Below are 26,853 nucleotides of genomic sequence, written 5' to 3'. Positions count from 1 at the left end.
CTGGCACCCCCCCTCGGCTCCCTTCGCGGCCCACCTCACCGTTCAAAGAGGGTCTCTCAACAAATAGACCTGCCGCCTGGAAATGGTCGTAACCCGGCGAGAGCAAACACGTAGCCGCGGCGTTTCGAAGACGCGCGGTATTTTTACCCCGGGGGCCATAAGGCCGGTCCACGGTCGGACCATTGATAAATAAATAAATCCAGACACCGCGATGAAATGGTAGCTCGCCCGGCCGTAGCCATTTGTCAGATGTATTAACGTGTACGCGCGAATACCTGGCCACTTGGGTTTACAGTTAGCGGAGAGGCTGGCGGCTCTGGCTCTCTCGGGTCTGGGATCGATCGATCCTGGATCGCGGGAACTCGTGGTTTTAAATGTCCGTGGCCTAGATCGCACGTGTCTCTCGTTCGCGGGGGAATTATTTCGAGCGGCCACCGGATCCCGAGGATTGCAGTAATCTTTCGACGTTGCTTAATGGATCGGACACCGTTGGGATTTCCTAAGGTCCAAGGTCGGGTCCTGATAAGTTCGGAATGTTTCCACATCGATTAAAATTGTACGCGATCTATTCAGAATCGCGACGCGAAGAACGGGTTAAACTCTCGAGACTTTGACATCCTGTAGCTCGCAACGACTTCATATTAGACTTTAATGAAGGAAGTGAATTATTTTCGTACATGCTTAACCATGCCTGTGCGAGTGTTATTAGCCGGAAAATCAACCGGTTAACTGTTGGCTGGGCACACGGTGTATAGAGGCGATTTTAAAAGCAAATCTACTACGGACTGCATAAAATAGACGAATCATTCCGCAACGTATGCGCGTAGAATTTTCATTTCGAAGGATTCCTATTCATTCAATCAATTAGGATTTTGAAATATTTGCTCCTCATTCAATTACGGTCTCATAAATAAATGCAACGTCGCCGAGTGTATTGTGCCGCCGCGTTAACAGATAGCTCAGGATTACCAGGTTAATTGCTTCGTTGATACCGTAAGAAGAGGCGGATTTATATTAAAGCTTAATTAAGGAAGCCCATTGTTCGGCAACAACGTGCGTGGACCCGCCGCGGCAAATTCATGCGGAGATTTTTCTAACGAGTCGCGACGCCAGATTTTTGGGTCAGATCGGCGGCAGAATTATACGCGAGGGTTAAATTGCAGCCGAGATCTATGCACCGACATGTAAAATTCATGCCGAAAATTCTTGCAACAAGTACGGTTTTCAGGTTCGAGCAGTCTCGAATAAATTTTTCATTGTCAGACAAGATCTTCGGATAAGCAGCCACAGTTAGGAACACCGTGCGAGCTCTCGCATAATTCCGTCGAAACTTCGCGGCGGCTCGTCGAATTCCTAATTAAATTTTAAATTGCATCGACCCGAACGGGTGCCGACGGAGGACGAGATCACGGAAGAGATCACCGCGGACCCGTAGAAAATTCATTAAAAAATTAGCACGCCGCGAAGAGACGCGAATGAAATTTTAAATTGGCGGCAGATTGACCCCGAAATAGGGGGACACGCCGGGGGAGAGCGGTTAATTCCCGCGGGAGACGTCAGTTGCTCGTGACCGTCGACATCGAACCGCAGAGGTCGTTTCGTGTTTCTCGGACCACGAAAACGCTATTCTTTCCCGGAACGATATCCTTGAAATCGATTCGACCGCCGAGGGAACGATTCGCAATTAAGAGAATCGCAGCGCGAAATCGAATCCGGGTTGGATTCGAGGGGGGCCACGGTGGCATCCGTGGACAAAAAAAAAACGACAGGAAACACGGGAGAACCGACCAGAGAGAGAGAAACTCTATCGACGGTGTAATAATCCGCGACAGAGACGGTTATGCTCTTAACGCGCTGCGCCGCGTATGCAAAAGTAAACACGTCGAGCCTGTTTAACACGAATGCGCACGCGGGCTCGTTCGATCGTGTGCTCGCGTGTGTCTGCGTGCCACCTTTTCTTCCTCTGGCTTTTTTGCTTCTTTTTTTCTCGGCCCACTCGCGCGCTCTCTCTCTCTCTTTCTCGTTCCCTTTTCGCCTCCCCTCTGACAGAGTCCTGCCAGTCTCTCGCACCCCCCATGGTCGGTGACTAACACACAAAGCAGACGGTGCCCTTACCGTAAATCGCCGACGAACACACAGAGGAACAACCACACGAGGGCACGAGCGTGTAAAATCTCGCGTCTGTGTGTGCAGCAGGTTCGCGTGTGCGTGTGTGTCGCGGTGCGTGGGCGACCCTTCCGAACAGCGTATCGAGTGCCGTCGGACCAACGGAAAAGTGCACAGTGCACGGTGCACTTGCAAGGCCAAGGTAGGCGTCAAATTACGATACACTTATGGAAATTTGTACTCTTGTCAGCGCGCGGATCATGCCACCGCCCATCGATCGTAAATCCAACGTTTTTTTTTCGCCGGATCGGACCCCGGTCCACCTATATGGCGCAGGTTGTAGACGCGCGTGATCGATACACCATCTATGTATTCGACAAGGGAGCTCCTCGCCTTCGAGCCCCAAGTTTTGTGGGCGGTGGAAGTGGAACAAGAACGGATATGGCTACGAAACTATTCTAGAGGTCCAATTACTATTGAATCTGAGCATGAGAGAGCATCCTTGGGAAAACGTGACTACTTTCAAGTATCGACGTAAAGCGCTCGTTTACGCAATTGAGAAAGTACAATGATGAGAACGATTCCCAACCTTGTTATTAATTTTTACCAAAATCTCTCTTTAAGCGTCTATCGTGTAGACAAATTACCAGCCTTTATGCATACTAAAGATTCTCATAACAATATCCTCCCTCTCAATAGATTTGTATAATTTCTAAATTTATTAAACTCCTCAGTCTCGTCGTAAAATGTTCCTGTCCATCTTAACCTCTTAGACACAACGCGCCATTATAGTGGCTTTCGCGGATGTTTCTATAAAACACATAAAGTCTACTGTTAACCTCTCGACATAAAAATAATGTACAAGACAGTAAACGACTGTTGTTACCCTAGCAACGAGACTCATTAGGATTCGTAGAAATGTTCGTCGAAATAACCTCACATAAAAGATGAGGCGAGAAGCAAGCGGTGGTCACATGGAATTTCATGCGATCGAAAGGATTAATTCAAGTTTGCTCGAAACTGCGGAGTTAAGCGGCTCAGAAATTGCATCGATAAATCCAACATTTTCTGATCGCATTGAAAAGTATTTAGACGAGAAGGAGAGCGTAGACTGGCGCGAGGATAAAGTCCGTTAAATTACGGTCAGACCGCAAATAAGGTGGTTCGTAATGCGAGCGGATCGCGGAGAGCTATCCCTCCGGTTGTTATCCTTTAGGAATCATCCTTTAGGAACCAGTCGATTCGCAAACGTCGATGATCCCGCGGGCCTCGCGCGCGCGTCCCCGGCGACGATAATCCCGGCATAAAGGTGATTTATGGGACACATAATTTCCGAGCCTTATGGCAAATACTGGAGTCGGTTGCACCGGGGCGAATAGGTCGTACGGTTAATGCGGATCACTGCAGGACTTTCATGGTCTCTCGTCTGGTTCCGCGAAGTCAATAATTTATTACGATGTGCTTTGGCTCGAGCGAGAGAGTCAATATTGACCGCGCTCTCGGAGGATGTGCGGCGTGGAGTTCGACGATTCTACGTTTCGGTACAACAAATTCAATCGACTGTTCTTCCCGCAAATATTTGCTATACCGTTCCCGTATCCTCGCGCCATGGAATAAAAAAAGAAGGGAGGAGGAGAGAAGTAACGTGGTAGTCGCGAAACGGGATAGAGCGCGTGGTCGATACTCGAGCCATTCACCGGCGAATGAAATTTTATTGGGAGCCGCACAGCGTCCCGGACGATTTATTATGTGGCCGGTCCGTTATGGATTTTCGATACTCGCCGCGCTAGCAAGGATAAAAGTACTCCCCCGACTCTCGGCTACGAATGGAGCAACTATCAGCCAAATGCTCGTCAACGTGTCACCGAGGATTAAACCGAGCACCGAGCACCAATGGAAGCGCGATACGCCGAGAGAACCGAATCCTAATCTTATCTCCGAAGAGCAGACAGGACGAAGTGATTTTCGGAGACAGGAAACTACGAGCCACACGAAACAACCGTAAGTGTTCTTATATTCCAGGGAACAGTCGAGAAAAAAAGCAACCGACAGGTTCGAGAAAAATCGCGAGTAATTCCGATTTACAGATTCGTGGATCGATTTTTATTCTTACCTCGTGGTCGCACACATGATGCAGATCGGTTTTGTCTTGAATACGGGTCAAGCACACCAGACTTTTACATCAGAGACGAACTGGGAAACGTTCGTTGCGTAGGTACGAGCACCATTTAATACACGATGCAATCGAAACGAGCGCGCGTCAACGACTGACTCGAGCCAGCACGAGCACGAGTTAAGAGTGGCCGCACGAAGAGCGTCGGTAACCGCCGAAGACGCCCGAAGTCGCGTTCGAAAAGCCGATTCTTGTCAACCCGCGACCCCCAAGCGTTTCCAACCCTTGCCCCGTTTTATCCCTAATTAAGATTGGCAAATACGAGCCTCGGGCGATGTTTGCTGTAACAACACTGAAAAGATTTCGAGTGCCTTGTAGACACGTAACTACGAAACGTCACCTCGTTCCCCTCTCAATGGTTTCGCTTTCTCGTTGATTATTCTTGAAACGCGAGATGTATAACTTTGTTAACGGACGCATCGACGCGATGGAAAGATAATAAACTCGGAGACGACGTTACCCTCTGCCAATCTTGATAGGGATTTAATCACTGCGGTCCACTCGGACGTTGTTGATTTTTCAAAGTCAATTAATCGCCGAGTGGAATTTCTATTTTGCATTCAAAAGATTTACTCTAACATCAGTCCTGGTAAAATTGATCGACAGAAGCCTATATATTGGTTTGCTCGATGAATTAACGACATCTGGACAGATTGTAAGTTGTCATCGCTTTTTAACTTTTCGAATGCCTCAGTAAAAAAATTTAGAGGCGTGAGGTCCGGAGATCTGGGCGGCCACCGTGCCTTACCACCGATGCCAATGTTTGTAAACACTGTCCCGGCCAGAGGAGAGTGGAGCAGTGAAATACACGACAAGCAAATTCTATTAATTCATTTACAAATTGAGCGAACTTTGAAATCGATTATCACAAAAACGGAGCCCCGGATGAAAAAATGTTATACCAAAATATTTTCTTCTTTTTTATGTGGAATCACTTCGTGCCCGGTTGTACGACGATTTCCGGGACAGCCTGTATTTATTGACCTCTCATCTAGTCTAATTCAATTTTTCTGGACGTTCAGGAGGATTTGTGATAAAATTAAAAATATTAAAAACTAGTAATTATACTGTATCTATAAGTGAGTAACAATTTTATCACAGTAAAATACCGATTCCCATGCGTCGTTCGGCTCTCCAGAAAACACACGAAAAGCGTTAGACCGTGACCGAAGGGAAACGTAGTTGATAGAGCAATTTTCGAATAAAAGAAAATTGAGGGTGTCCGTATCATAAAAGATTGCAGCCTTCGTTCCTCGCGGCCAATGCAGCGTGGCCTGCAATACACGAAACGAGAACACGGCGAGGATTCCCACAGTGCACGTTCACGGCGCATTCTCGCTGCGTACATCCGTGTGCATCTGTAACGGAGTCAAGAACATGAATAATACTTGCATCGTGCTATTCAAACGATGTCTCTATCATACGTACAATCCGATAACATCGCCGCAACAAACGCGCCACGCATACCAAAACGCATCCAGCTAGAAATATGCAAATTGACGCGAACTCTATCGATTTTTATCGATCGAATTATTTATAGTTCGTACGTATACTGTGACACAATTTCCAGCAATTGAGAATTCTTGCAGTTATTACGCTGTCTAGGATGAATAGTAAAACGTCGAGACTTCGGATCGCAGTTTCATTGGTCCAGCAGCGAAAAACAAAGAAGATACAATTCCATAGACTTCGGAGAACCTTATTCCAAGTTCTGATGAACACACAATAATTTATTAGTTTCTGGGAACAATATCTACCTCCATCAGATCTCACCGGACGCAAAAAGATCTCCCTAGATCTCGAACAACCTCGTCTCAACTTTGGAACTTTCTCGACGAAGTCAATTTCTGTTGAACACAGTGTCCAGAAAATAATTTATCTTACCTCTGCCGGCTCGTTCATCAAACTTTGTCTCACGCTCGGTGCAAAAACCGTGGATCCGAGATCTCGGAGGACCTCGAAGGAAGCAGGGATTCGTGTCGCATTTGCTCCGCGACGATGTAGCACCGGGGGGTTACAAGTAGAAAATCGTGTTTAAGGGAGGAACCGGCGAGGTGTCGGCCGGAGGAAGTTTAATTAAAGCGGTCGGGGAGGTGGAGCAACGAAAAAAACGAACGGCATTTTTTTATAGTTTTTCAGCTGAGGAACCGAGCCGAAGCCGGCCAATCGCAAATCCAATCAGCGCGCATTCGGTGTCATTCCTTTTTCAAGGCGTATTGCATGGCAAAAGTAGACGGGCCGAGGAATTTCATCGCGATCAAAGGACCTCCCTCGGCGCGACGACGACTACAACGGAGACGCGACAGAAAACCAACCGATTGCTTAATCACTTTTCAAAGCGGCGGTGCGCGAGCAGCTTTTATTACCGGCTCGTATAATTTTCGAGCGCAGCTGGGCTACACCGGGCGCCGCGCGAGTAATTAAAACCTACTGACAGCAGGAAGCAGCGCGCGCGGGGGAGGGGTGGGGGGGGGGCGACGAACGTCGCGACCCGGGTCTGTCGCTCGTGCAAACACGCGAGCCCTTTATGTGTAAATTCCACGTTCGCAACGCGTTTACGTAACGGGAGGGGGATCAAAAGACGCGGGGAGAGAACCGGGCCACAAGGAGCGCTCCATGTCAAAGGTATACATATACCCGCCGTTCGAGTTTCTCTCGCGTTCAACTGCGCCGCGCCCGATCGACGCGTTCGCTGCAAACGGAAGAAGACGCCCCTGAGAACGTCGGGGAAATGGCGTTTTCGCTTGGGAACCGTGTCTGTGCAAATTGGACGATAAACCGCGAGAGAGTGTTCCCCATCGCGGAAACACTTATTTCAGTTTCTTATCTGCCCCTCGATGCTTTCCTTTTCAAAACGTTCGTTCACTCGGACAAACTTTTTCCTTCGGCTGAAAGATTACTGCCATTACTCGGCCGTCATTTTCTTAGATATTGCTCCGGCAGTTCGCGGCGAGGTCGATGGATAGATGGAGGAGGTGGAAGAGCAGCCGGCTTCGAGGAATATTTGAGACTCGTGGCTATCTCGATTGGAATTGGTATCCGCGAGATCGACGCGGTATCTTTTCGGATCTCTGGCAGACGTCGAAAAGGAACGAAAAAACCTTCGAATAAAAGTAACAGTCCCGTTGGACGTTGCGCTCGGAGAATTCGATAAATAATATTTGCCGATAATTTGCCGCGAGCGAATGATTCCGCCTAGTTATCGCAGCCGCTCGGAGAGAAATCTGAAGCGGAGGAGAAGCGTGATTATGCGGCGATGTTTGCCGAGCGAAACGTTCGTCGTCCGTTCGTAAGAAAGATTGCGAAGCTCCGCAGGATCGAATCCCGGCGAGGCGCGAGTGGCAGGAATCGCGCGAGGGCCATTTGACCCTCTGAAATATTTAGCATTTCTCGATGCACAGCGTGGCCAATAAATAATTTGGTAGTCGCGTCAGGGAGCCCCCTTTCTTTTTCTCGAGGCACGTGCATAAGATATGCATCGCTCTCCGCGTCCGGCCGACGGCCGTTTTGCTCCCTTTTCTCGCGCCGCGCACGAATTCGAGCCTCTGCCCGCCCTCTCCGCCCTCTCTCTCTCGCCTCGCTCTCCTTCGATCGTAAATAAGCACCGCCATTCTATCCCCTTTATCCGCGGTCGTATTCGACTGCGCAACGGTGGTGGTGGTGGGTTCGTGTCCAACCCGTTTCCCCTCGTTTCTTCTTGATACGTCATAAAAAGGAGGCGACGGTGGTTTACGGTGGCGATTCCAGTCCCGCGAAATCTCCGCGCGACACGTGCGCGAACATTTAGCAACATTCATCTCCCGGCGAACGGCGCGTAATTTATCCTGGCCGCGGTTGCTCGAAGATTGGAACGAACGAGGAACGCCGGGTGAAACAGAAGAGTTCTCCGAAGATCCGGGGGGACGGTGTACGGCAGAAGCTTTTGTTTCGCGGAACGGTCTCCGCACGAATTCGGTGCGCTATTATCATGTAAAAATGTTTGAAGAATGTGTTGCTCCGACGCGAGATACCTATCCACGATTTCTCTCGCTTCCGTTGCGATCCGCGACCGACCCTCGCGAAGGTACATTTATGAAACTCCGTAGAAGGAAACCTGAGCATTAACAAAAATTAATGGGTCCGCCACCGTAAAGGATTCTAATCCAAGAAACCGCGTATTTGCATAACGATCCTCAGTCCTCTAATTACAATATCGAATGCACGAACACCCCTGTCAACTATCCCATGCGTATAAGCTAATATGATATTCCTCGTTTTTCGCATCCTCTATACATTCCGCGGCACGAAAAATAATGCAGCAATGCGTATCGCGACGCCTGTACCGTTCTAGGATGCTGCGCCCAGACCAGTTTCTTTCGAACCCGCGTTATCAGAGGCGAGATAAGCGATAAAAGCGGAGAAGATTAAATTTATGTAAACTAGTCCGTCGACCGTCGTAACGTATCCCTCGTCGGCTAAAAAAAAAAAATCGACACCGGGCATTAAGTCACGGAAAAGTATGGTTCCCGGCGACGCATCGAAACCGCGATCGAAGAAAACGACGACTCGCCGCGGCGATCCCCGCGACCGTTTTGTATCGGATTCCAGGAGTCCAGAATAAACTTCCTGGTAATCCCGGACGGACCGTCGAAACGGTGTTGCGGTTAATTGCGGTGAGCCGCGCTCGCTGTCCGTGACAGGAAAGAGAGAAGAAAGAGAAAGAGAGAGAGAGAGAGAGAAAAAAAGAGGAAGAGCGCGTGTATAGCGCGTATCCTCTATCGATGTAACGCCATTAGAACGATTGCCGCGGCGCGGACCACCTTCCAATCTAATTCCGTTGAAACGTTCGCGGTGAACGCGTGTCCCGGGATTAATCCCGGCAGCCATGACTCCGTCGTCCGTGGCAGTGCTCGGCCACCGGAAATCTTTGCGGGACGAGATCGCCCGCTCGTAGAATAAATCAACGCGATTGCATCGGTCAAAACACGCCTCTCGCCGAGGTCCGACGGAACGCTTGAAGTCCCGTAAATTTCACGGTACGGCACGGCGGTTGCCCGAACCGGAAGAAATCATTTTACCTGAAAAGGATTCGACGGTGGCGCATACCTAGCCGCGGATATGTTCAAGAAGACGAAAGTGAAGTCCTCGACTGGGATCTCCGAAGATCACCGAGCCGCGCCGATTAACCTACAACCGTCCCCCTCGTTCGCCGGGAAGCTACGCAAGTTAGTGGATCGAGGGCGAAAACAGAATTTCGGGAAATTGGATTCGGTGCGTGTCCGCGGACCGCTCGCGTGTCACGGTCCACGGCGTCGCCGAAACGGCTGCGGTGCTCGCCCCGAAATTCGATTGACGTGTCCCGGGGTAGGAAATCGAGTTCTTTGCGGTTGTGGTCTTCGCGGATCCACCTGTACTCCTCGGTCTTGTATAGCCAATCCGCTCCGATAGCGGCCCGGCAAAGAAAAATTTCACCCGGAGGTTATGCTCGATCAGCTTCCCCCCAAGGATTCCTTCTACTTCGTTCGAGTTTCTCGGCGTGGAAAAATTGCCTGAATATTTCGAATCGGATTAAACTGTAGATTGGCAACGACACGTCTCGCGAGTACTCGACGATTCAGCATTCGCGGACCGGGAATCGTAGAATAATCGTAGCTGCGACAATAGCTAATAGTAACCGACGAAAATATTATGCCAGTCGTCCGGCAGCCTCGCGTCTCGACCCACAGAAATTGATTTCACCGTGTCGCGTACCTTTTTGCAAAAAAAGAACGATTGAAAACCCGTAGGTCGCGAGCGTATTTCCGTTTTATTTTCTACGACGGTTCCCGTCCGTAAAAAGTGGCCGACAATGGTTGTCAATTACCATCGGGGCCCTTTTCGTTCGTCCATTAGCATGTCCCCGGGCGCGTCCGCTCGGCGGACGGACAGGAAATTGTAAACTTTTGCATAATCCGTTTGCAGGCCGGCAACGGCCTGGATCCGCGCGGGGCCCGTGATTCGCGCGAATGAATAATTCATCGGCGACGATTGTCGTCGACAGGTGATACACGACGGACGACTTTCATAAGGTTCTTCCGACACCCGACCGGTGGACGCGCGTACCCTCGCGCTGCTCCCTGTATTCCACCTGTAATTCCGCGCAAATTGCCTGTCACGATGAATCGAGCGACACGGCCCCGTCGTCAGCGGACGAGACGAGGACGGTTTTTCCGGGAACGTAACGGAAACGAATGCCCCGTTACGGTACGGATACGCGTCGATCGCGGCCGAATAAAATGGCACGGCTTGATTAGAGCCACCGTATCGACGGTCAGCGATTTTTCAAGCCGTTTCACGGGCAATCGCTTCGTTTCGACGCGGTCTCGAAACGCGTCGCATCTAGGTGACACGATTTTCTACCTGCACACCTCGGAAACGAAATTTCCACCCAATAATCCCGCGCGATCTGAATATTGTCGGAGCTCGTAAAACGATTCGAAGCAACGAAGTCTTATACAGCGAACCGATAGCGAACGCGTTAACGAGACTCGCGGCGGTTGCTAAGGCATCGCCGTGTGCTGATTAGCTGCGGACGATTAATAGATGGCTGATTACCGGGTAACAATTATCGCGAACGATTCTTCAACGGCGGAGAACAATCCCTGAACTTCCAACGACTAATTTGATAGCGGTGGATTCGCAACGAAATCTGAATAACCATTAAATAGGAGACGATTAATCGCGTTAACCGATCGTAACTGCGACACGGATCATGTGTTTCTCAAGCATCCAGAGATGATTGCGATGGTTCTCGGGTGTAAATTAGCTAATGCGATGAACGCGGTCCGGTTTTGCCTATCGTTTTCTCGCGAACGAAATATCCGGTGCAAGGACGGTGTATCTATAACGATCGAATATTATATGAAACTGCTTAACCGAGCCGACGTTATCGTTAAACCCGCGAATGTTTATGCGAGCATCCCGATTTTTCCGTACGAACTATCGAGGAAGCAACGGCACAAAGTGAAATTTAATTTCCACGGTAATTGCTCCCGCCGTACGGGAGAAATGATTTAAAACGCTATTCAATTTGCCCTCGCGCTCGCAACTTAATAATTCCGCGAAACTTTCGTGATCTATAGGCTCATGAATATTTGCGTAACTCCGCTCGGTCATGCGTGATACAATTTCCTTGTTACCCGCGTGTATTTTTAGTCCGCCCTTGGTTTCTATTCCACATCGAATCCCTGATCTCTGATCATAAAAATATACAGATGCGCATATTTATCCGTTAATTACGGCGAGGGAAAAAAAAATGCGCAGGTCGTGCGCGATCGAGGACGACGAGTATCGCGGTTAAGATTAACCTGAATAATAGAGAGTAGCCTACTTCGAGGCGTTCTCGCCAGACTACGGACGATCTTTGCGCAATTATCCTTCACCGAACGTAATTAAGGCTGCGTATAATTTATGAAAGAGCCCCCTCGTCGATCTCTCTATTTCGCTCAACGATCTCCGCGCCGTAACAAAACCGAATCGTCGTCGTCGTCGTCGAATTTGCCGGCAGCGATTAATTCGACGACACGACCGGTCACCGGAGGCGTCCTCCCACGGTGCCCGATCGAGGAGAGCCGGTCATAGGTGACCCCCCCGTCGGCCGTCGGCGTGCTAGACATTCCAGCAAAAGAGGTATTCAATGAACTCGTCGGCGAACAAACGAGAGCCTGTAGAGGGAATATCGAGCAGCTGCTATACGCAGGCTCGCTCGCCGCGGTTTAACATCTCCGCAGCGTATATCGAGCCGCGTCCATTATCCTTAATGTACGATTATTACCTTTTCAAGGATCGCCGCGAGAAGGCAGAAGTCTCAGTTTTCCAGAAGCACGCCGAACACGGAGGAGAACGCCGTCGCGTCGACGGCCGCGAAGGACGCCAGGCTGACCTCGAATCTACCGAAAGACGCGGCCGTGCATTTCGGCAATTTCTATGGGGTCGGCGAGAACGCGGGCAGGCCTCGACCCGGGAAAATTCAGGGGTCGCCGAACCCTGTGCCGCAGCCCACGCGGACCGCGCCGAGATTGGAGTTCACTCGACAGATGGTTCACAAGTAAAGGAACGGGATTCTTTGGCGCGATAACGATCTAGAATTTGGCGGGTAGAGTCGGGCCGGGTGCGCGAAAGCAAATAATGATATCTCGGAGATGATCTAATGCGAAATAGTTTCTTCAATCAACAAATAACAATTTAATTAGAAGCAGATAGAAAGTACTCGAGCATCTTTTCAAAAGCTAGAACTTTTTTAAAACTGGACTGAATTTTTTAACCTTGAAGAGACCACGACTAAAATACCTTATTTATTTTACTATCACTTGGAATTACAACCAAGACTCTGGAATGAATCGCTTTAACGTTGAGAAAAACATCATTCGGTCCAAGTTTAAAAAAAAACGATAATGTATTTGAACGGGCGCTGGAATACCTTTGGCCAGGTGATCGTTCGCGCGAACGAGAGCCGAGCACGGATGAAACGGGCTGTATAGAGCAAGAGTAACGTGTCGACGTTCCGCAGATTAGAGCGAACAGCGGGAACGGAGGATTACGCGCGACAAGTGTCTGCTTTATTAGAGGAGACGGTGGAGCCGGCGCATTTCAGGGTGCATTCTATGCCGACCGAGAATTCGATTCCCGACGGCGGCAGGCAGAATCCCCCGGGGTATCCGCTCTGGTACAAGGAGCCGTACAAGACACCGTTAGTATTCCCGGTTGCGTTATTCGATATCGATTCCGTCACGGGGATTTTGACCGCGCGTCACCGCGGCAAATGGGATCCGAGGGTAAAATGAGTTCCTTGTCCAATCGGACGAAGAATAACTCGCGGCGACCCAGTCGACGCCGATAACAGGATCAAAGGGTGCCCGGAGAGAGAGAGAGAGGGAGGGAGGAGGGAGGGTATCTGGATGAGCCTAATGGGACGATGAATTTCCAGGCTCGACCAGGAGGAGATACGCAGACTGTTGAAGGGCGAGCAGGCGTCGAGGAGCGGCAGGGACATATTCGACGAGGAATTCGCCGAGAAAGGATCCAGCGAGGAGATCACCGACGACGAGGAGGAGATCCTGGCGGATCTCGGGGTTGGCGACACGTCGAAGGAGTCGGCGGTGAAGTTATTGACGAGCTCGAGCTCCGGCACGGAGGCGAAGGATACCGACGACGGCTCGACGGACTCGAGATAACGTTGCGCGCCCAGGTGATCTCGAGTAGTGGTTGTCTAACAATGTTGTGCCGTCCGCGCGTAGCGCGCATTAAATAGAAATTGGAATAACACGAATCTTCCTGCGACTTAATCAAGCTAATTGAGAGAGCCAAATCGAGAATCACGGTGGCCGGTGCTCGAACTTTTAACGGCGTTGCTCGTTACCACGATTCTCTACCCTTTTCCTTTCTTTTTTTACCTCTCGACGAGAGAATACGGCAATTAACACCATGCTTATTAATGGATCGGCCGTTATCAAGCGCGGGGCGGCGCGCCGGCGATACAGAGATCCACCGTGTAAGATTCACTGGGAGCGCTAATTAGGAGCGCCGGTTATTACGCCGGTTGCGCAGCCTGTAATTAGGCGCTGCTAGACTGCTGTGAATCTAACGCTGCTTTGGAATACATTAATTAATCGAGGGGGAGAAAAAAAACTGGCGAAAAGACGCAACCCGGATAAGCGAGGATAACCGGAAACTCTTTCTGCTTCCTGCCACGACTACGACCCTTTTCATCTCGGTTCTGCCCCTAATCTGTTCGTTCTCCCTTCGTCTAAAATATTGCGGACTCAAAAATATCGCGTTACGGACCACGACGGCTCGCGTTCAGCTTTATTCGGGGTAATCGCGACAGATCCGACGCGATCGCGAGACTAAAAGAAATGGTAATACGTGGAACGGGATGCGTGGATATCAAAAGCGTAACGTTGACGTAGGACCGTAACCGGGGACATAAAGGAACTGGTAATCGTACGTACTACGGTGTACCGTACGAGGCGACAGCATGGGGTTCTAACGTGGTTTCCCGTTTACTAAAAGAGGGTGGCATTATCCGAGACTGGAGCGTTCGCATTGTTTTCGGTTCAGTGGAAATGCGAGAGGGCGCCGGATAGGGTCTGGTCTCCCGGCTCTTATCGATTATTTCGCCGGCCGCGGCAAAGACGCTTCCCGTGTATCTTCGTCCGCGATCGAAAATTAGATTTTGCTATCAAAGACCGAACCCGCGCGGAGGAGCCTCGCAGAGGGTGGGGGAGAGCCAATAAATCTCCTCGAACCGCCTCGGAAAGGGAATAAGAAGCGAGAGGTTTTCATTCGAACAGCTCCGACGGAGTCTTCTCCTTATATACATCGGTTTATTTCTTCGTCAAACTATACAGAATGGTCCACAGCGAGTCGGAGCTTATTTAAATAAGTTAGTTCAACCATCGAGGCCATCGGTTCATGGAAATATGTATGTATAACTGGGCGCACCGGATTAACTTATACCTGTCGGAAGAGGGCCGTGGCCGGATAAATACTACACGCGGTCGAGTCACACAAAATTTTACGGCAACGCATCTCTCTCCCTTCACGAATGCAAATCTAGTTGCGATGCAACGTCTGGTGTGAATGGCAGTTTTCAACATGTTCCAATTTCTCTGCAAAAACCATTGTTCTCCCTGTATTTCGTTCCATCCCCGTGGTGTACTGCGACAACGAAATCCCAATCCCCGAACGAGGATCTATATCAAGTACCAACAGATCTCTATAGCAACAACCAGTCCCAAGAAGATTAAAAATTGCACCACTGTCGTACGGGAGACGCGCGTCCCCCGTACGCCGATTACCCATCCTTGAACAGAATCAAGGCTATTGAAGTACAGTAAAATATATATATATACATATATATAAATATATATGTATGCATATATATTTATATATACATAATAAATGTCGGTCCTCTTGTGATATAGTAAACGCGTTCCATCGTTCGCTATCTGTTCTCCAACGTAGTAATAATGATCGTCGCGATTCCCCGGAACCCGATGCGACTAGCTCCCGTCAGACTGATACTTTCGAGGCCTTCCCTAGGTCTTCTTCCACGAGTAGTACATCTCCAGTGGTCGATTGACTCGCCAAAATTTGTCGTTTACCTGTCGTAGGGTCTGCGATCCGCTCAGGACCACTAGTTGACCTGGCGAAGGCGCTATGTATATACAAAAGTTTAATAACCTATCAGACTCTGATAGCTCTGTGTCCAGATCGAGGGTCAGTCTCATGGCCAGGTACTTGCTCAGGTGGTCCACTGCAAAGACGACAGTTAGAGCGCGAGTCTAGAATAAGCCCTAGATCCACTACTACAATCTATAGCGAAGAGTAAGGAAACCTCTCGCATAGTTACCTGTCGCATTTGCGGTAGTCTTGATATAACGAATGCTATTCTCTTTCAGAGCTTTGATTAGCGAGTTGTCCCCAGCCATCTCCGTCGGATGGGGTTTGAATACCAACTCGATTTCGTTGAGCATCAAGGGTTCGCTTGGTCCCTCGCCCTCCGTGTCCACCATCGAATCGCCACCACCCGTTTCAGCCTCCGCACTGGAGGAATCATTTTCCGAGTTTTGCAGACTTTTTTGTCGTTTGGGTGGCTTGGGGATCTGGTTTGCAGGATTTGGCGACGGCGTCGTCGAATTCCTTGACGTCGTTCCTACAACATGGTAACAATCAATTCCACTGTGCTCGGTTCTTATTTCACAAGTCTCGATCAGCGATATTACCAGATACTGCAGGGCTACTGGCAGGTTGGGAAACGCTATTGGAATTTTGAGAATTGCCGCCGCTACTGTTATTCAGAGGCCCAGTCGCGCTCTGAGACGAGTCGCTTTGGTTAGCAGAGTTCGCGGCGTTCGGAGTCGCGGGTGCACTAGCATTCTGAGAGTTATTGTAAGGCGTTGCGTTGCTCGCGTTCTCAGACTCGTTCGCGTTTTTCCTGGACCTCTGCGGCCGGTTCTGGCTTTGCAATTTTATGCCTTCTGTTATCGAATTGACCAGTGCTGCTTGCGAATGGGATTTATTTAGTTTAGCCAGTACTCTTTCCTGGTGTGCCTCATACTCGTCACGGCTAGGATATATCTTTGATATAAGAAGGTCGAAATTGGGGTCTGGCCTCAGGGATCTTTTCGATACTAGCTTCTTCCTGCACGTTGGACATTCCTATGAACAATACATACGTTAATACATGTTTACGGTGCCAATCTCCAACTAAATTGTTTAGCATGCAAGTATTGCTTTCTCTGACCATCTTAGAAATGCTGTTGAAGATTTCATTGAAAGCATAACCTAATGGGAACAGAATATTTCAAGCCAAATTATAGTGTAACAAGAAGTGAAACCATTCCTGGTACCAAAATAAAAATAAACTCGACGTTTACTGTTTGACAGACGTCACAATGTTCAACAATGAAGAAACAAACAACGATTACGCAACAATGCGATGAATGTCGCATTTACGCCGCACTTCGAAAAAGCGCGCTAAAATCATAGACGGAAACACATTCCGTTTTATAGAAAAGTCGACCGCTAAACATTCCACGACTAACTATTAAGAATTGCAGCATCGATCTGCACAGATTTGTAACGACGAAACAGTGACAGACAGAAAAAAAATACCAAATAAGGAGAAAAGAAACATCGGTGTCAAACAGCTCGGCGCTGATTGGTGTTTACTTCGGGAAAGAGAAAGTTTTTAAACGAATTATGCACCGTCGACGAGCACGGAATCACAGATCCCGGTACCCCGAGGCGGTTTAATTCGTGTCATTTACCTTATTACCGCTTCGCAGGGCGGTAATGATACAATCGGAACAAAAACGGTGAAGACACTCCTTCGTGGTCATGGTCTTTTTAAGCATGTCCAGACAAATTGGGCACATGAGTTCACTGTGCAAGCTGCGCGGACTGACCGCGATCTCCGTGTTATCCGTGATTGCATCCTGCGGCGTACGATGCAATTCGTACAACGACAATTCCCAAGTTTTGTTCAGACCGACCTGTTCCGCGGACGCCATCTTGACTACATACAAGCCGTCAGCTGAAACACTATGCCACAGACTTGTGCTCACTAAAGAGTGGCAACCGCAATGGTATCCCTTACGGAGCCCTCGGCATTCTGACCGCTTGACGATATTTTTACAGAAAAATAGGAGTGAGAAAATCCTTGACACCATTGGTTACAGTGAATCACCAATAGACACACTGAGAACTCGAGATACACCAGCGCGCTCTAGCAGAGGCGAGTAGAGTTGTATCTCTCACCCCATGACTTGCACCCTCTCTTCACCACCCTTTATTTCCACCACCATGCTTACCGCCAGCCTCTATAACTGGTAAACTGATACGCTCTCACGCAGGTAAACCCAGGTTAAAACTTCCGAGTACCAAGTACAAAATTCAATCAAATAAATTTTGATTAAACTGAGGACAATCATTCGATACAATTAGAAACGGGTTAATTAAGCTGCACTCTATTAAAAAAAAAATTCGAATGGATTTACGCAGATTCGGAACGCTGGTGCAGTCATCTCGCAGCGAGACGAGATACTGTTCGTTATCCCGGTCGATAACCATACCATTTACCATCAAAACCATAAATTGTCCCGCAAGAAAGAATCTCGTCGACATCCTCATAATGCATGAAGCATCTACCGTGCAGATGTTGCCTGTTCAAATTGCGCATTCCACTCTTCAATCTTCGAAGCTCATCATCGATCAAAACCTGCATCCAGGAACGAAGTTCAGTTAGAATCCCATCGGCGGCATAAAGGGTAAGCGTCGCGTGAAAACGGTTCCTCCTCGGCCAACTTATTAAGTTGGAATCCGTTTAATGACCAATTAATCAAACTGTCGATAAAGTAGGTGACTTCGATTAAGCGGCGGGATCTTGAAAGGCAGCAATAACGAACCGTAATAAGTAATAATAACTTCATAAACCAGGCGGCGGTCTAGACACACCTTTCGATGGTGTGCCGCGGACGCGAATACGTGTGCTAAGCCCGAGGACATTTCCAATGAATGGAAAAGAAAAGTTCGACTAGGTGGGAATCGACATAAGCGTAGGCAAAATATGTTTCCTCGTTATATGTATATATATATATATAATATAACGGTATGTAATAGATGGGCGTAGGCTCTCTATGGCAACAGCAGGCTTCGCCAGAGCCTTGTACGCCTGTGTACAAACGCTCGCGTATGATTGTGTATGCTGGATGCGTCTTTGCGAGGGATCGAGATCTGCCGGTTGCTTGCGATCTTTCATGGCGAACTAGACCGACGAGACCCCGCGCGCCGCTTTTTTAGTGACCCTAACTGTAGATAACCGTAATTGCGTCTGTCGGTACTTATCGGGAAAACGTGTTTTATCACCGTAGACCGGACTGCCCGGGGATCTCCGCCTAGCGTTTTCAATCACGCCGCGGCACCGCGTTATCCATCTACCGACGCCCGTTCGTTCTTCTTTCTTCGTTCATTTCGAACGCTTCACGGATACTAATAACATTCATTTTCTTTGATAAATTCCCCCCGTACGCGGCGGCAGCCTCCCGGTCGTGCCGCGAATAAAGGCGAAATAGCCGGATGGGAATGCGCTTGAGTAAGTAATTTCCAGATATCCGCGAGACGCGAACACAAAGCCGAACAAAAAGTCCCCGGTACAGTTAGCACCTAATAACACGGTGATTCCGCGTGTTCTGTCGGCCGATTGAGACGTCAGTCCGTCTTTTTGGGACGAGCGCCTCTCCGGTCGCGTAACAGGAAACCGGAGATCGACGACTAGGAATTCAACTTTCATCGGTGAAAAGTAACTGCCAGGATTTTCTACATCATTTCAGACGACTTAACCGGGCAACGCGAAACGGTCGGCGGTAATGCCCGTACGGTGGAACCGACTGTACGGACTCTAATGAAAAATAAATTGCACAACCGGCGATCGAGGGCAATGCTCGAACTATGTTAATTCCGTCATTAGGTTAAGGATGTTTATGCCGAAGCGCGTTTTTCAAAACGGACTGATGGGAACAAGAACTGGACAGAGCATCGACTGGTTTTTCTCTTCGCTCACAGCTCGTTCGAACGATGCAAAAAGCGTGGTGAATCGGCGCAAACAGTTTTCGTTGTCACGGTGTGAACAGACAAAATCTATTCAAATCGGTGGAACGCGTCTGTCTAATTAATTTCAGAAACAGCGTTCTGATTAATCAATTAGAGTTATGCTGCGATAAATTTCTGCGCGCTGCGAGGTGTGTTCGAACAAGAGAGGCTCCACGAGATCGGTGAATTATTCTTATAGAGACCATCACTAATCCTATCATTATATTGATCATAAGCAAGACTATCCTATTCATCAGTGTAGAAATTTATTTTCGAGTTCGAAGAAAGAGATATAGGTGTCACGGCAGTCGAGTCGGTTCTCTAAAGAGAAAATATTCACAACAAATCCTTAACCACGAAATATTCGCAACGTAGCGATCGGACAAACAAGTTTTCGGTTTGATAATGTGTAGAACAAATTTCGAAAAAGTTGCGATCGACCGACAAATAATTTGACCCGACCGGCGGGTGAGAAAAGATGACGAACACGATCGATGCTGGAATTTTCGCGTGCGAGACTGTCGCCGAACGGAAGCCGCGCGAACCGGTATCGAGGTTGGGATTGTTTACGCGAAGGTTGAGAGGTGATCCACTTTTGCGGGAGCGGTGGTTTTCAACGCACGCTCGATTCCGGACCACGAGAGGACGGTACGAAACGTTAACGGCGTGTCCGAATTAACATTCAGCGGTTTCACGTTTACGCGAAGGACGTGTGTATTTATCGGTCGGAAGACGGAAATCTCTGATAGAATTTTGAGCGCGCGCCACTGGGTTTTATGGGTCAGTCGGTGAGTGACGCGGGGCGACACCTTGTCCCACTTAACGACGATCCTGGTCCGTCCACTTTTTAACTCTGTCTAATTAGTCGCCTTCGGCGAAGGTCGACACATTAACCGTTCACCGTTCGTTCGTCGTGTCGCGCCGCACCGCCTCGACCAGAAACTATTAGTAACGTCGATAAACTGGAAATTGCTTCGACCTGTTGCGCAATTGCCCCACTCTCGTAAACTCGTGGCATCGTGGTTACCAACGTGACACCGTCATCCCTTTAGTTACGATCCTAATTACACGAACGACAGAAACGCAACACAAGGTGATTTTTCAGCAGCGCAAGGTTTCTCAACGATTGCGTTACGTCCACGGAGCAGCTGAATAATTTTCTACTAAATCCGAATGCTAATAGAAATTAATAGAGTATGTTACTCGAGAATAGCTCGCCGGTACGCGAATAGAATTCCCATCGTTGTGGAAAAATTTATTGAGGTAGAGTCGGACTGTTAATCGTTAATATTTTTGAGAGATCGCGTTGGATCGCCGCAACGCTTCTCGATATCTGCATCGTACAATGATCGTAATTGCCGCGTGTTCTAATTGCGTAGCTTTCGTTCTATTAAACCGTTATGAAACGAGTAGGAACGGCGTAAGAAAAACTTTGCTTCCTGCGATGGAGAAGGACGCAAGAAATCGTGAAATGCGAAGCAGTGGAACGACAACGTTCACCTGGAACGCGCGACGAGCAGCGAGGTTAGTTCTTCTTTCTTTTTTTTTCCGATCGAGCCTTCGATCGGTATCGAATCGATACAATGATAAACCCTAATTACTTCTCACGGTACTACGACTTCCGTCTTTTCCAGCGTCTATCCACGGGACAAGCTAAGCGTAATAAGACAGCCGAGTATAATAAAACGGGTAGTTATGTATAATGAAACAGGTGATTCGAGCGTACTTGGAAACAGCGGTCGGCGAGGATGCGATTATTTCAGCGTGTTTCGCGAGTCCCAGGGCCTCGGTTCACCGGTCCCGTAAAAAGGTAGGCAAAAAGTCGGATTGCCACATTGACATGCTTTCTACTAGATGATCTTTCTTCTCGGCGTCGCTTACGTAATCGAGAACCACGGTCTCGCGTCGCGCACGGTAGGCACGGGGGGTAAAATCTCGATGCGAAAACCGCGGTCACACGAGTATTATAGGTATTACGCACGGTTTACGCGTCCCTGTCGGCCGACTTTTTCCTTTTGCCACGAATCCGACCATCTGCTTTTCTCATGGATCCAAGCTTCTACCCGGTTCACGTAAGATCCCGCTCCGCTCGGCTCGGCGATAGCCGAGGGAGCACATACCGCCTATCGAACCGAACCTCTCCGCTCGAGCTCTGTAATTTCAGAACAATATCTTTTTATGCGGCTCGAGCAAGCCTCTCTGTTTCTCTCTGCGCCATTGCCTCTCTCCCTCTCTCTTTCTCTCTTTATCCGACTAGCGTAGCTTCTTCCGGTGTAAGGTAAGCTTGTAATCTTCGAATTCCCGGCGTGAGCGCGCGCGACTCGTAATAATCGCGAGCGTTTCCATCGGAGAGTCTGCCCTGGGAATGCACGAAACACGCGTGAAACGCCTTAATCGGTCGTTCCGATATCGGGGCGGTGGGGAGGGGGGGGGGGGGGGGCAAGATCGACGTGAAAGGCGATCGATCGCGCCGGCAGCATCATAAACGAGCCGGTGATCGGCCGGAGAACCGCACGGGAGCCTAACAGTTTTCGAAAGCGATCGGCTTAGACTCAAACGGGCACCGGACCGTTGGAACTCGAGCCATCTATCTTGCCATTATTGGATTTCAAAGCGTCGTTCCTCGCGATCGTACGAAAAAACGTTTCATCGAAATGATCGAACAATTACAGAGTATGCGGGAACGAGCGTAACCGGGTGCTCGGCCGAGCGAAGGTCTTCCGATGTGGTAATCATTCGTGACTATCGGGTCGAGTCCCGCAGGTGGAACATGCAAAGTTGAACGACGCTCTAGAAGATGAAGAACTATTTTACACACAATCCAGTCAAAGTTGTTGGAATATTTCCAAGGTCATATTTTCACCTTTATTGAAGAAGATACTTGATTTAATACTCGATCCTAGACAAAAATATAATATCAGAAATTTGTTGCAGATAGAAATGTAACCTCTCCAATGCCATCCGCACGCCGTCGCCGGATCCTTCAGGACCACCATCATTGTTCTATCAGACATCAGCACGACTTCGTGTCGTCTGCCATACTTGAAGATTCCTAACTTTCTAAACATGTGTCAACTGCGCTCGAGTTGCCGGACATCATACGGGATACTCGACCCTGCCATAAATTAACCGAAAACGGAGTAGCCTATCTGTTTCTGGTTTTTTTTTTTGGAATCAAGCTGTCGCTAAGACGTAGATGCTCCGTTTCACGTGCAACAAACTGGAAACCTAGAAAGAATGAGAACAATCTAAATCAAAAGAAATGTCTGAGGTAATAATATCTTCGTGATCAGCTTTCGAATCGAATTGATGCAACAGCTAGAATCGAGACAGGAAGAAGAGAGTTTTTGTTCGGGTAAAATCAGACTGCAACTGTCTGCTTGGATCGCGGTTGCTCGATGGATCGTTCGGCCCCCTTAAATCAGCCCACGGTCCACCGGTCGGCGAACAGCCGCGATTTCTTCGCCATGCGAACAACAGTCGAATAATTATCACATTTTTTTGTGTGTAGCTGCTTCCTGGTTCCCGGGCGTTGCGCAAGCATCCGGAAGCACCGGTATTCTTAGCCGTCGCTGATACACGGTTACAGCCAGGTATCCGTTCGGCCCAGGTCAAGCGTGAATCTGACCCAGTGGAATCGCGGCACTCGGATATCCATCCCTAACCCTCGGATTAACCGGCAGCGGCAGCCCATCGTTTTCGCGCGGCCGCGCTGCGCGGATCGCGCGCGCGAGTCTCCGGGGGATCGGGGAGAGGATCGAGGAGAGGATCGATCGGCGATCCTCCGCGTCCATCGAAAGGTCACTGCCTCGCGTGAAAGGATCGCGCTTTCATTCATTACGCTATTACGCAAAGGTTACTGTAATGCGAGGTGATATCGAGACGCATCCATGCGCGCACGACGCTCGACCGGCTAACGGCTGGCGAGATGCGCCATAGAGATTTCGAATTTTATGGGCATGCTTCGCGAAATCGAAATTAAATGGAGTTTCGTTTTCATGGATGATCGTTAGACCGGGGAATTTTCATGCCGGCGATTTGTAAACGATCGAAGAACATTCTCCGTTTAATCGTTATTTTTCTATAGAGATCGGTTCGCAAATCGCCGTAGTTTTTATCGCGTTTCAGAAGTAGATTGCTCCGCAAAAATCCACAACGTATGCACGAAGATCCGGAGACGATCGAGCTGAACGTTTGTTGGCCGCCACAGTCGACCGGCGATGCAGCGAGCATTTCGAAAGCAACTATGCATTACCGCACCAGGTAGTTGGCGCAGATCAGCACGATTTGAATTTGTTAAATTACCGATCTCGCTGCTTATTTAATGGCGAGCCTCTTCCTCTCCCGAGGGATCAAGAGTGCAACCCGGTGATTTTATCGTTCGTGGTAGCAGAAACTCGGCGGCGGTGCCCCTCGCCGCGATCTCTAATTGCGAGAAAAATTTCAGAAGCGCCCCAACCGCCGCGACAATAAATTGTTATTATCCGTGGAAGAAATTAAGGAACCGCGGGGATCGCGGTTAGGAAAACGTTCGTGCGAAATGAAGATGCGATCTGGCGGCCTTTATGGAACAAAACTCGGCTAACTGAATTTCTTTGTAGGATATCTCGCGGATCGCTCGTGAGTGGCTTTAAAACTCGGCGATCGGGCGCCGACGTATCGTAGCGTTTCCTTGTTCCCGATGTTGCGCAAGAAGCCGGAAGCAACCTTGGTTTCTTTCCGAGAGAGTATGATGCACGAGTGCAATCACTTATCTCGCGGCGCTGCGTACACCTAATCCGTTTTGGCTGAGAAGATTTCCGAGGTAACACGGCGCGAGGAGTCGACCCACAATTCCTATAAACGCGCGCGGCGCACTGGTTGCACTCGACCTTTAATTTGTCGACGTTGGCATCGAGCTCCTGTGCGCAGCTTAGACGCATCGCGATTCCGAACTCGCTGCCGCGGTCCCGTAAAAATACACGCTGTTAGAATTCGCCTGCACGTAATTCGACCAACTGAAGCAATTCTTGCGGCTTCTTCGAAATCATCAGCATTTTAGAACGTTAAAAGCAGGCTAATTATATTTCTTGTTTAACAGACGGAAAAAACACACGCTTACTAACCTATATCCGAGCTTTTATAATTCGCTTGCACATGAATCGACTGACCAAATCGATTCTCGAGAATTTCCACATAATAATCGTAAATTCTTGTCATTGTTATAGGCCGTCCAATTGGAGAAAAGGAAAATGATTCGGATTCGATACAGAATAGTCGTTGGCGAACGATGATTTTTCTTCCACGAGTTAGAGAGCGTTGGAGGGACAGAAGAAAGTGTTGAACAATTATCAGAAAGCACCACCGCGAACGAAATGGGGGAAAGGAGAGCATATGAGCGAAAAAAAGTCCTGCGATTTACGCTGCGATTTCACCTGAGATCGGTTGATTGAAACGATCCGGCAAAAGTTAGCGAGACCGAAGAAGAATGTCGTTTTTGTGTTCGTCATAGAGGCAACCCACTGTGCTCGCAAGAGAATTTACAGTGGCTATTAACGCTCGTTTATGTCATAGGTCAGACGCGGAACATGACCCACCGGTGTGACTGGCTGCGCGCGCTGTGCGGGTTTCCCCGCGATTTGAGCGATGACGTTAATTTTATTAGCCGCGATTTGCCACCGTACAATGGTTCGAGGAATTTGTCCTCGACTGTGACTGATTAACGCGTCGGTTGGAGGAAAAATGGTCGGATACTTTCAAAAGAGACAGCGCGCGTTTCGGTCGGTTCGAGCGCCGCGAGATTGGGAAACGAGCTTTCCGTAGCTTTTACACAGGATCGCCGATGATGGACGATGAAAGATTAACTCGTTAAAAGTCACGAGGATAATTCGCAGATTAAACGGTATATTACCGGCGGTTCCATCACCGGTTCCCGTGAAAGGTGGAATGACTATGATGGATGAGACACGGTCGTTTATCGCGTAGCAGCCGGCGACAAAGTGTAACAATAAATATGCCTCTCGCGGTGGAAAGAGCGTTTCCCTTCGGTTTTCCCTGGTCCGCTGATTAAACGGGTCTTCACGTGCGCAGAACAGAACTGGCAGACCCATTTTCAGACACGAAAACCGTGGTTTCTTGCGAGTCCTTTACGCCGCAGCAGCGGTACTTGATTACCTTTCATTACGGAATCACAGTGAAATGAGTGAACCGACCTAACGGCGTTTGCATCGCGCGGCGAAAAATCGGCGCGAACGCGCAAAAAAAGTGAATGAAAAGAGAGTACCGGTGAAAAGCTCTCTCGCGGCTCGACGGTCGACCACTTCGCCTCTCCTCGAATAATCGCTTCTCGCTTATTAAACGAGATCCGAATAAAGCGAACGAACCGAACCCGCCTCGGTCGCTCCACGTATAGTCTCTCTCGCAGCGTTCAGAGCTGGCTTGGCTTGGCTCGGCTTTGCCCGGCTCGCTCGTTCGCTCGCTCTCGCGCGCGCAGGATGCAGATTACAGGCGAAGGGAAGTATCTATTTTGCGAGGCGTCTTATTAATGCCACGGATGAGGTTTTACGAAGAAGGCTTGTCTGGTATTTCACCTTTTACCTCGATGACTGAGGCGATCCAGGCGTGTAGTCCGCTGGATCGGGGAGAGAACTTCATCCGGCACCGTGGGACGCGTGTAAAATCGAAACGACTTCCCGTTTAAATAAGTGGTATGCAACAAAGCTCGTCTTCCAGTCGGAAACGTCTTGTTCGATGAAAATCAACCGGCGATCCCCGGGTCCGCGGAGGAAGATTACCACCGGCGAAATGAGATAATTTATCGTTCAACATCTATCACCGGCGCCGAGTGTTTGCTCTGCGAACCGGCAGCTCGCGGGGAGGAGCTACAAAAATTGCCGGAGAACCGGAGAATTTATGATGAGAGAAAGTCCGCGGAGGAAGTTAATAAGACGAGGGAATGCGAATAAGCGGAGACTCGTAATAAATAGGCGAGGCGAAAACTTGCGAAGCGAAATCGAAGAAAATCACGCGGACGATAAAATTTCGACAAAAGAACATCGAGAATCGATCGGAGGGAAAAGCTGGGAAAATCGCGAGTCGATCGATCGCGTTGCTCGCACAGTGACTCAGCTTCTGCCAGCGAACAGTGAGAGCACTTTTGAAATGATTTTTTTCGCCATGAGCAGAAAAGCATTGACCTTAGTCGTAGACCAATGATAGGATCTCTAGATTAGTGGGCGGCGCCGGACACACCCATTTCTCGGGTTTTCGCTTGTGCACGTGCGTGTTGGTGTTCGTCGTCGGGAGTCGGTTCGGCAGAGCCGTAGAACGGTGTTATAGATCGTTATCGAGTACAGGATCCGCTCGCGAATCGATCATCCGGACAGGTTCAGATCCAGGATCCAGACACTCGAACCTGACCTACTGAATTAATCGCAGCGTTCGGGCCACTCGTATTTGGTGCTCTGCTCATAGGACACCTATTC

General features: G+C 49.1%; 3 protein-coding genes and 1 long non-coding RNA gene across 8 annotated transcripts in view; 2 read left to right on the top strand and 2 right to left on the bottom strand.

The window, feature by feature from the left end:
* The window catches only part of LOC144469114 (uncharacterized), a 35,772-nt gene extending 31,378 nt beyond the window's left edge, over positions 1-4,394 (bottom strand). Inside the window, exon 1 of the mRNA XM_078179043.1 lies at positions 4,220-4,394. Within this exon, the coding sequence (XP_078035169.1) occupies positions 4,220-4,236 (17 nt within the window). The 5' untranslated portion in view covers positions 4,237-4,394. The remainder of the gene's footprint in view (positions 1-4,219) is intronic.
* On the top strand, positions 3,631-13,489 carry LOC144469115 (uncharacterized). 2 transcript variants are annotated; one of them, XM_078179046.1, is made up of 4 exons: positions 3,631-4,107; positions 12,081-12,344; positions 12,807-12,986; positions 13,224-13,489. In XM_078179046.1, exons 1-4 carry the CDS (start codon positions 3,854-3,856, stop codon positions 13,468-13,470), a joined length of 945 nt encoding a protein of 314 aa, XP_078035172.1. In that variant the 5' UTR covers positions 3,631-3,853; the 3' UTR covers positions 13,471-13,489. The 2 variants fall into 2 exon arrangements, with proteins under 2 accessions (XP_078035172.1, XP_078035173.1); XM_078179047.1 differs by lacking the exon at positions 3,631-4,107 and adding an exon at positions 9,377-9,483.
* A 1,121-nt stretch (positions 13,490-14,610) lies between these two features.
* Sce (E3 ubiquitin-protein ligase Sce) lies at positions 14,611-20,302 on the bottom strand. 3 transcript variants are annotated; one of them, XM_078178994.1, is made up of 5 exons: positions 17,882-20,302; positions 17,071-17,344; positions 16,024-16,459; positions 15,651-15,953; positions 14,611-15,554 (listed from the first exon to the last, which is right to left on the bottom strand). In XM_078178994.1, the coding sequence occupies exons 2-5, from the start codon at positions 17,311-17,313 to the stop codon at positions 15,337-15,339; spliced, it is 1,200 nt and encodes a 399-aa protein (XP_078035120.1). In that variant the 5' UTR covers positions 17,314-17,344; positions 17,882-20,302; the 3' UTR covers positions 14,611-15,336. The 3 variants fall into 3 exon arrangements, with proteins under 3 accessions (XP_078035120.1, XP_078035121.1, XP_078035119.1); XM_078178995.1 differs by having other exon boundaries at positions 17,071-17,313; positions 17,951-20,302; XM_078178993.1 differs by lacking the exon at positions 17,882-20,302 and having other exon boundaries at positions 17,071-17,880.
* A 153-nt stretch (positions 20,303-20,455) lies between these two features.
* LOC144469230 (uncharacterized) lies at positions 20,456-26,844 on the top strand. Of its 2 annotated transcripts, XR_013493936.1 has the most exons (7): positions 20,457-20,914; positions 21,025-21,200; positions 22,063-22,240; positions 22,325-22,661; positions 22,902-23,653; positions 23,992-24,194; positions 24,598-26,844. It is a non-coding gene; the product is annotated as an uncharacterized LOC144469230 (long non-coding RNA). The 2 variants fall into 2 exon arrangements; XR_013493935.1 differs by having other exon boundaries at positions 20,456-20,914; positions 22,902-24,194.
* Positions 26,845-26,853: the final 9 nt, after the last annotated feature.

Source organism: Augochlora pura, chromosome 4, assembly GCF_028453695.1.
Source record: "Augochlora pura isolate Apur16 chromosome 4, APUR_v2.2.1, whole genome shotgun sequence".
Classification (NCBI taxonomy): domain Eukaryota; kingdom Metazoa; phylum Arthropoda; class Insecta; order Hymenoptera; family Halictidae; genus Augochlora; species Augochlora pura.
The sequence above is the reverse complement of the archived record's forward strand: the minus strand, read 5'-3'. Positions and strand labels throughout refer to the sequence as shown.